Source organism: Bombyx mori, chromosome 1 (genome assembly GCF_030269925.1).
Source record: "Bombyx mori chromosome 1, ASM3026992v2".
Lineage (NCBI taxonomy): Eukaryota > Metazoa > Arthropoda > Insecta > Lepidoptera > Bombycidae > Bombyx > Bombyx mori.
In genome coordinates, this window is record NC_085107.1 from 11932655 (window position 1) to 11943349 (window position 10695).

At 38.3% G+C, this 10695-nt stretch overlaps 1 protein-coding gene across 3 annotated transcripts in view; it reads left to right on the plus strand.

The window, feature by feature from the left end:
* The first annotated feature begins 1154 nt into the window (after positions 1-1154).
* Positions 1155-10695, plus strand: part of LOC101736103 (SPARC-related modular calcium-binding protein 1) — a 31836-nt gene continuing 22295 nt past the window's right edge. Inside the window, exons 1-4 of one of the 3 annotated variants that reach the window (XM_038021769.2) lie at positions 1215-1403; positions 1518-1642; positions 6851-7031; positions 9064-9294. In XM_038021769.2, coding sequence (XP_037877697.1) covers positions 1562-1642; positions 6851-7031; positions 9064-9294 — 493 coding nt within the window. In that variant the 5' untranslated portion in view covers positions 1215-1403; positions 1518-1561. Of the gene's footprint in view, positions 1643-6850; positions 7032-9063; positions 9295-10695 lie in introns of all 3 variants that reach the window. The other 2 variants (XM_062669507.1, XM_021350490.3) reach the window with 2 other exon arrangements.

Genomic DNA, 10695 nt, shown 5'->3' on the forward strand with positions numbered 1-10695 from the left:
TATTCCCTACATATAATATATGTAGCTTAGCTTCGTCTGAGCTCATTATGTGGCGATTCAAAATTTACAGTTCACCATTGGACGACTATGCAAGGAGATGCGAACAAAAAGTAGGAAGATCATACTTTCAGTTCGTTGTAAAAATTTGGTAAGTTCCTAAAATGAAACTGTTATTTATTAGTATTACACGCTCATTTGATACATATTATTCTCAAAAAGTGAGGTCATCATCGAAGTTTTTAACTTAATCCAACATCCGTAACACCATCTAGTTCCTGGAACTGAGGAGAGTTCTTAGCGGTAGGCTTGGTTGTACTCTTGGCATTATTAGCGTCCATCAACTTTACGATAAACAATGAGTTTTATCAATATTTATACTATTTATAACAACCGTGAGATACATAACATTATGAAGATATGACATTTCAAAATTCCTATGATTAATGCAAAGGAGCAACGCAGCGCGTCTACGAAAGTCCTGCCTTATCAAGAGTGAGTGTGTCCTCAAACCCATTCGTTCTTTGGCCTTCGTTCCTTATATCTGGACCTAATTTTTTATACACGTCATAGACTTTACGAGTGCATGGTCGTTGTTGTGGTTGACTGTACAAGACATGTTGGATGTACCTAACCAAAACCGCGACGACTGCAAACATGTGTGAATACCGCTCATATAACGACTGTGAGTTCATATGTGTGCTTAGTGCGAGTTTTTAACGTTCTCATAGCGTAAAAGTTAGCTCATATTTGTATGGAATAGGATCGTTTGCCGCTGGGGGGGCTGTTCCAACTACATACAAAATTGGGTTAACTTTTACGCTATCGAGAACGTTAAAAACTCGCACTAAGCACACTGGCCACCTTTGACGACGAAAAATAAAACGCAAGTTTCTGTTTCCATTTTAAATAGCACGAATTATAATCACGGCAATGTAGTACAGTATGGGGAACTATCTACTTGGTTTGGCTTCTGCGCCTAAACTGTCAATGTTCCGAAGTCAGAGAGCACATAAAATTAACCGTCAGTACGTTGGCGCTGGCCCGAGTCTGCCTGCTAAGCAAGCGACGTCGAACGTAAACCATAAACAAGCTAGGCAAATGGGCTGGTCACACGTTCACACTGGCCTTCGCTCGGTAAACAACGGCTAGCATGTACAGCCGGCAAAAGGGTGGGCGGGGCAAGGTGCGTCCACGATGCGGCGCGACGCGACGCGACGTGAGCACTGCGCTTTTTGCTCATGGGTAGGCGAGAGCGGCGCGGGCGGCGGCCGGCTTCGCACCGGGATCTTATCCTTATTGTCTTTTATTCCGTTCTGCGCTCCCTGTCTCGTCGAACGTTCCTACGATCTCCCTTTGAAACGATCGCCGTCTGTTCTAACAAAAACGGCTTCTATAAAAGCGTAGTATGCCAATATGATCCCTATTATAAAATCGTTGCTTCTTTCTCCGACCGATAAATGTATTGTTTTTTTCTGTGAACAAGTGTTTTGAATGTAATAATATTTTTCTTTTTCTAGAGTTAATTTATATTATCGTAAAGTAGGACTAATCATCGGACATTATGAATATTTTTGATTCAGTGTTTCACTTATTATTTCTACACATCGTTAACTTGATATGTGGAGCAGCACCCGATGTTCAGGTAATGAAAATTAAATTTTTTTTAGCACCTTTATTATTGTCTAAAATCGATATAAAATTTTAATGGTAGAATAATTTGAAATACGTGAGAGATTTTATGTATTATTCTTGTTTAAAACGGTATTCAAATAACTAGTTTTATTTTATTTTAGAAGCAGGGTACCTAAAACACCTATTTTGTAGGTAACGTTTTATCTTGGATCGAATATTTTCTTAACTGATGTTTATTAATATGTGTTAATAAAACCTGTTACTGATTAAAAGGTTAATCATTTAATTTTCAACAAAACCTCGCTAATCGCCTTAACATCAGCCTTTAATGAAACAATATAAAATCATAGATGGTCTGTATTTTACCAGTGATTTTATTGTTACAAATCAGTTTTATTCAGCCGTTATGAAGATCATATGTAATAATAATTAATAAGATCCGTGTTAGTAATTAAGTATTATTAGTGATATTAATATTAAGATGGGGCTAGGCGAATCCCGCATTTCTACTAACTGTCACGTTTTCCTTGTCATCCGTTACTAACAGTGGTATCAACTTCTTTACCAAAAGAAAAATTTATCTTCTATAAGCTTCTGATAAATATGTATTACCGATTTAAGCATTTTTTAAATTGTATTTGTAGTCAAATGAGCATACAGCCTTTCTGATAATGAATGTTCAGCGTCGCTCATGCGACGTCTGAAATACCAGAGATGTAGCCGAGACGCTGCCTGACGCTCACAGTTCTCCCTCAAATCTCGCTTAGGAATGGACATGTCACAGCGCTCAGGAAATACCGTGTAAAACGGCCAATGAATAATCACGTCAGGCAGACAGTTACGAGTATAACATCGATACACCTACAGTATTTTGTTTCCTACCTATCGTCGCAAAACAAGAGACACCTTGAAGAATGTCACACACCATGTTATTATATTGTACGTCTATGCGATCCCAATCTCCTTGGTGGACAACGAATACTTGAAAACCAGTCCTTAGTTGTTGTATCCCCACCTAATTACCAACGTAAATATCCCCTAAATCTTGAGTATTTCCGGGCGCTTTGTGAACCCGTACCTAAATGTTTATCCATTGCCCTGCCTAATTTTCAACGTACGATGTTACTTTACTCTTTATATTGTTTATCTGGGAAAGTAACAGTACAACACATCCACAAACTGTGTTAAAGATAAGTACGAGCAAAAATGTTGCCACCATTAACAATATTATGATACGATCCCACTTCCAATTCAGGTCTTAAGCTGTACAGCGGCAGCGTCGCGATTACAAATTGTCTAGTCAACATAGATACGCAGAAATCTTAACGCGAAATTAACAACGGACTTGTATTGATGAATAACAAATCAAGATGAAAACACAGCCCAGATTCTCGCCAGTTCTTCTTACGGTTCCGATCTAGTGGTCTATTCAGCGAAATTCTGGTTTTCTAAGCCTTTTAGCAAGTTAGATAGTCCTCCTAGGTTGAGCTGCCTTAGTTCATCCATCAAACAGTGCGTAGCTGGAATACCCCTCGACACTACCATCGATTAGGTAGGAGGATAAAACAAAAAAAGGTTGTCAATATTGTTAAATCCAAGAAAATAATCGCGAAGAAGTATACATGCTCTGCTCTTTACTATTAACGAATTGGTGGCGATGATAGAAAGATCGATCACAAAAAAAATCTAAATAAATCTGATAGACCATAGGAAACTCGGGAATTAAAAATAAATATACTCACATATTTGTAATAATTTTGTGAAAATTACGTATATAAAACTCAACACCATGTCGGAACATGACTAACGAATGATTCCGCAAACAGTTAAAATTCAAGAGCCATTAAAATTAAAGGTATAATGATTCTAATCATGTCTGGTCGACACAATAAATGCAACTTTCCATTTACAAATATATAGAGAAATTTAGAATAAAGACTATCATTTTTGATAGAACCACAAATAAGTGCGAACTGAAGAGTATATATTGTAATACCTGTAAATTATTAAAAAGATTGCAATTGAATAATCTGACCAGAGTGTTCTCTTACTAAGAGTTCGCTGGATTACTTCAATGAATATAGTCGACCCAGTGACATAGTGTAGGAGGTATTCGTCAATTACTACGACATTGCGCCACCGTCCAATTCGAAACTGTCCATACAGTCTGACAGTTCTAATACTGGTGCGCTCGATACGTGTTGTGACGTTTGTCGTTATCTAAGCTGTCATTCAAATTTTAATGGCGTTTCGAATATCCACTCAGCTAACGGACACTTCGAAAATGAATTAAACGGAGAGCATCGTCGAAATTGAAAAAAAACCTCAAGCATTGTGAGCGAACTTTTAAAAGCCCGACACAATATAGAACGTTTGCCCTTAGAAATGAAAAAAAAACAGATACATTGTTGTTCTCTACGTTCACACAAATCTTACCGAAAACCGCAAAATATCTGCCACTCCCACGCATCTAAAAATTGCATTTAAAATCATTTATATTTTTATATTCCACATTTTTACTGGCTACTCTCGGAGGCGGCCGGTTAAGCGTGGGGCGAGGAATATAGTAAAATACACCTGGGAGTGGGCATTAGAGAGCTCTTCCAGGTAGTGGGGTGTTCCTCCACCTGCAAAAACCCACAAAAGAACTAAGAATCATCAAGATGGTGGGTGGTAGCAGTGATAATAAAGGCCTTGTGCTCGCTCTGTTGCTCGGTACTCGAATATTGATAATCGTATAATGTGAGTTGTTTTACTATCCCCTGCCTTCCAGGAGATATAATCTCCAGGTGTCTAATGGAGAGAGGAGCCTACAAGGATTACACTTAGTATTCCAGGCATAGGTTCGAGTGGTTCAGGCTCGGCCCCTCGCTCCAGAACAGTTAATCTCTTTGTTCAATAAAAAATGTAAAAAATTATTACTAAACCAGTGTTTGGAGGATCGACTATAAGACCCTTACCCTATATGCAGTACATGCGGGTGAAGTGGAGAGCTCTGCTTCGCTGAGAAGACATTTTTATTTTTGGGCTATTGCATAGCTTTTATCGCGAGCTTTGAGCGCGGCGACTGAATTAAGAAATTCCGTAACGAAAATAACCTGACATATACATACATATATTTAATATACATCCATAGCCCTTTTTTTCGAGTCGGGGGCTGAACCTCCTACGAGGTCACCGCGCAAAAGAGGCGCGCGGGGTATGTGAGACTCAACGATCTGCATGGTGTTGTGAGCAGACCGCGGGCCCGAGGATTTTAGGGCCCACCCACTAAACGACTTCCCTGCACTCTTACACCTGACGTCCGATCCCCTCCGAGGTCCGAACCCGGATGAGGTAGGGGGGTTACCGCGGTCACCACTACAACCAGACGGCGCGGCTCACCCCAAGAACGCCCAGCAGACGGAGCCTTCGAGGCGAATCGAAGGCTCTGAAACGTCAGCCGTCTCGGTACGGCAGCCCGTCAGACCGCCCAGACGGTGCCGCTGGTGTCCCGGAATACCCCGCTGGACCAGAACCAGCCTGCCGGGTCGGGACGCGATACACCGTCGACCGGTCGCTCTATAACTCCACGGCAGCGCGCTAGAGTGCTGGTAGCGCGCTGTGCGGCCTCTACCCGCCCAGGTCGCCCCTTGACCTTCACCGGGGGGAGGCCGCTACCTACAGGGGCTGGGACGTACGGGCGTATTCCCGCCTCCGGCCCCCGGAACATCCATAGCCCTGGAAAATACATTTTTTATATTTATCGTAGAAATATCTTCCCTTGGCGGGATTCGAACCCGCGACCCCCTTTAGTAGTGACCGCGTCACTTACCACTACACCAGACGGCCGTTAATCCGGTGACAACCTCAGCGGACTAACGTTATGGGTTAGGTTTTACGTCAAACACTGACGAGCTCAAAGAGTATGGTTACCAGGATCCTTTTTGCCTGCTCTTAGGGCTGAAGGTGTCTATAATTGGGCTAATGGACCGGGTCGATCCGTAAGGACGTGTCTAGGGCGTCGACGGTGACTGGCTCCTTCGTTAGCCGTGGACGAAGAGTACTCTGCTACGGCCATGATGAGACGATTTTCATGACGCATCACCTTATCAAAGTAGTAATGGCCTGTATGTTCTTTTACGTACGTAACGTACTGTACGTAACTGATATAGGTATATATTTAAACAAACAAAAACTTCGTCAGCGTCATTCAGGCCTTTGTTAACTTATTCTACGACAGCTACCATTAGCTACTATTGAAATTACTACATTAGCTAAGTGAAACTTTGAGAAGACAGTTTCAAGTTTTATTTCGTGCGTATTTATTCATTTCACAATACAACGTTTCGAATATTTTACAACTTCCGAATTCAGAAATTTATTGAATTTTATATTTCTTAATGTATGAGAGGTTTCGTTAAAATCTAAGAAAAAGATCAACTCCTATAGTGAAAGAATAAATATATAAATTAACGATAAATTCATTTAGTTCGTAAAGTTTTAAGCGCCTTTAATAAGCGGTGCGAATAGAAAACAAGATAATACGTAGGGTATGCAAAGATAAATGATAAAACGCATTGCTTACGTCCAGATTATATTCCCAGTAGTTGACAGTTGCTTTATTACGTGTACCGGGAACACTGAATTAATTATTATCTTTGTTTATAGCTCAGGAAAATTCGCTTTGTACAACAACGACAACCCTTTGCCAAGAGTTTAACGAGTACGCGCATAATAACGCATACCTCAATGAACCATTATTCGATAACTACGAATTGTTATATTATAAATATTAGTTCAATGTCGATGTGGCACGTTTATATGACTTGTTTAGCTTAGTTCGAAAAGTACAGTCATTGTTCTCTGAGTACAGGTAACAAATTACCTCGTCAACTCACAATTAACAATCTCACTTAAACCAATCGAAGCTTAATGATCTAACCAACCGATCAACTTAAATTACAAATAGTGCCACCGATTTTTATACGTGATTTCGTGTTCTAATAAACTCAAAACAGCACGACAATATTATTAATAAAATAATATAAAAATAAATAAAAAATATTCACGATTTCTTAATCTTAAGTTTGAAGAGCTCGTGAATCCTATGACCTCATATATTATAGTTTAATTTTAGCCCATATTTTCCAGGAAAGAGCCGCCGGCAAGTATCAACGGGCCGTCATTAGCATAAAATTTATAACCAACTATAGAGCGTTATTGTTTTTTCGTACAGACTAGTGAAATATGGAACGAGTTATGCAAGACGCGGGCAGCATCATGCGAGACAAACGCATCGAGTGTTCGGAGACCTGTTTGCGGTACCAACGGACGGACTTACGCCTCAAGGTGCCTGCTCATGAAGGCTCAATGTAACGGAGAACTTGTTGCCATAGCCAGAAAAGGGCCGTGTCTAGGTAAGTGATATTGTGAGCACCAACATAAGTTAAAATTCATTTTGATGTTAAAAAATACTAAAAATAGTAATAGGTTGTTACTGGTAGGATCTCTTGTGAGTCCGCGCGGGTAGGTACCACCGCCTTACCTATTTCTGCCGTTAAGCAGTAATGTGTTTCGGTCTAAAGGGTAGGACAGCCGTTGTAACTATACTGAGATCTTAGAACTTTTATCTCAAGGTGGGTGGCGCATTTAAGTTGTAGATGTCTATGGGCTCCAGTAACCACTTAACACCAGGTGGGCTGTGAGCTCGTCCACAGGTTTCAGTAACGAAACTACTGCGCTGAACAAATAGTACGTAGTAGTAGTAGTAATAGTAGTAATTGTATTCTTAAATAATGTTGATACTCGCATATTCGTCATCCTGAATTGCAGAAAGCCACTGTACGAATAAAATGACTCATTACACAACTGGCGGACATTATTTAACGTTCAGGACGATGGATGAAAATCAAACATTCAGTCTGTTCATTTTGCATGGCAGTTAAAAGGAATTCGGAAATGATATCACCCATTAACCAGTCGTAACACGCTCCAGTTTAGTTTTAATGCATCTGCTTAAGTTGTAACTCATTTAAACGCACTCAAAGTTACATCTTTGAATCATCGGCTAGTTCTTTATTTGTTTTTAATGTAAAAACATTGAACGAACAGGATAACGGTAAATGTTTGTTTTTATGTTTGGTATCCTTTTAACGATATCGACACATCTTTCGAATATTTCATCTATATACTAGGTATACAAAAGTCGATGTGTGTATGTCTATTGTATATGTACCTATTGGCTCCGAAACGGCTGGACCAATTTTGATTAAATTTTCAGGAAATCTTCAAATTAGCCGATAAATAAATAACAATTTCCCCCAATAGCGGGAAGTCTCTCTTTTGGGTCGAAACTGAGATAAAACTAAAAACTTCTGTTATTAGTTATTACTAGAGGTCCCGCAGTAGTCGAAATTCGACTATAATTAATTGCAATTGTAAGTTTGTACACTATTATGATTGTATTTTATACTTCTATAATCACAAATTTCGCCAGGGCTACACTATAAAAAAATATTAATAAAGACAAACAATATTTAATCTATTCTCAATTTTACCACAAACGTCAAGAACAAAAGTTTGACAATAAATAGGTAGTATGCATGCGTGTATGCGTCAAATACATGGTATGTAGTGTGTGTAATGTTTTCTTTATTGATTTAATGTATCTTTTATGCATTATTTTAAAAAAAAATTACCATTGCGCACTTCTTCTTTATATTCTCTATAAGTGTGGAAAATTTCATACTCCTCCGTCCGCGCAATTTACGTAAAAAGGGACACAAAGTTTTTGCTTCACGTATTAATATATAGATTATTAAACATTAGTTCATTTATTTCGTTATATAATACTTTCATATTTCCAGTTCCATAATTAAAACTACTTTTACGGTGTAATCTCAGGCTTTTTATTGGTGTTGTTATATTAGTTATTTCCGACGTTTCAAATACTTTACAGTTTTTGTGGTCCACGGACGACTATGAAGTTCTATGTCGACATTTCCATATTGTTAATTAGCACACGACATTAATGTTGATAAAAAATCGTAAAAATAGTTTTAATCATGGAACTGGAAATATGAAAGAATTTTATAACGAAATAAATGAATTAATGTTTAATAATAATAGTTAATAACAGACGTTTTTAGTTTTAACTCAGTTTACGTTACGTTACGACTCGCGGAAGCCGAAGAAAATATTGTATTTCCACCTTCCATAGCGAAACCAATATGTGCAAGAATAAGGCTATAATTAGGAATACAATCCAATTATTTAAACAGATCATGACTCGCTGGGAAACTCAAACAAAAAACTTCCTAATTGTTTTATAATTGAACTTCACAGTGCACATTGTTTCGTGTAATTTGAACGTCTAGTTGAACTGGTTTAAATTAAGGCCGTTTTCTAATAAACGTTAAATTATCAGCTGTTTCATTTTGGTACGTGTAGACGGGCAGTCGTCTTGTCTAATCGCGCATCGATACGCCCTGAACGCCCAAGCCCAGCAGAGAGCTCCTAGACCAGCGTACATCCCTCGGTGTCGGGCTGATGGTACCTATGCAGCGGTGCAATGCGGCGCATCAGGGACCACAGCTGCCGGATGCTGGTGTGTCACTCCCGACGGGAAGCCGCTGCCAGATACAGCTGTGAGGAATGGAAGACCCGACTGTACTAGAACTGGTAAGGATAAAATTTAATTCTAATTTAAGAATTGCATAGAAATAAAGCAATAGTCAGCTCTCACATTGAGCTTAAATTTTATTCTAACAATGAAATAATGTAATCTGAAATAGAAATCCCGCTAATACAGTAAATACAACAATTCTAGCATTCAGACCTAAACGCATAGTTTTTTGGCGAATTTAATATTTTTTGAAGCTTAATTTTCATTCACAACAGTTCATCCTAAATTTTATGCATACGGCTTTTGGGGATTAACGATTAGAAAACAACATTTCTGTTCGTAATCGCTAATACAAACGTTTTTCTCAAATGCGTCTATTTCTATTTGTTAATTAAAAAACCAATTACATTAAACATAACTACAGCAAAACATTATGATTATGAAATTACCAACCCAGATAAACTCCGGTATCGCTGATTTTCAATAAGGTTCAACCAGTGGTAATTACGAGGTAAATGAAGCAATCAATTTATATACTTACGATGAACGAGCACCTATCAAGTATTTACAAAGATAAATATTATTAACCTGTCTACCCGGATCTTGGGAGTTTATTTCACCTGCCTTGTGAATACGTTGAAATATGCCATGTCTATTTGTAAATAAACGCCAGACGAAAGCCTTTGTTTGCCTTATATTATTAGAAACGCTTGGAAAATATTAGTTCATTAACACATTGCGACAATGTGGATACATATTGTGGTGGGTCTCAGACTTTTAGCGTTAATAAAACACGTTCGTTGACAGTTCCCACAAAATCGAGTCGAACGAATTCCATTTAAGATTAAAATCAATCACAGTCTTGTTAAGTGTTATGAATTTATTTGAAAGTTGTTTTTATCTGTATTCTTAAGCTGATTTTAGTTTTAATTCGAATATGCGATCTGATTTTGGAAAAAAAAATGCTGCGTTGTTAGTAAAAGTGTAATATACTCGGAGTTTATATTATCTGTGGTACCCAGAACCGCTCGTGTAAACTGTTTACTAATCCTGGGAATTCGTAATAAATTAGGCGTTTAAAAAACCAAACGTAACGTGGCGCCAAGTTTTTGCATAGTATCTTTCACACTTAAAAATATTTCACAGAACTGTTTACAATTATAAGAGATCTGAAACAGAACTCATTACTGATAGATTTACTAACAACATATCGGGAGGCATTTCATGTTGTACAAGTGTTTCGATCTGTAGATACCCAGAAGTGTACTCACCCCAGTTCAAAATATACGAGAACATTTAGTGTTCGGTAGGTAAATAATGGTTTATACAAAATTTTCCAATACGAGTAATAATAATTTTATTTATGAGCGGTTCCGCAAAACCGCTTCTATCATAGCTAATTAGATTAATGAAAAATGTCAATTAGAATACATAGAACACGTGTGATGGCAATTTCC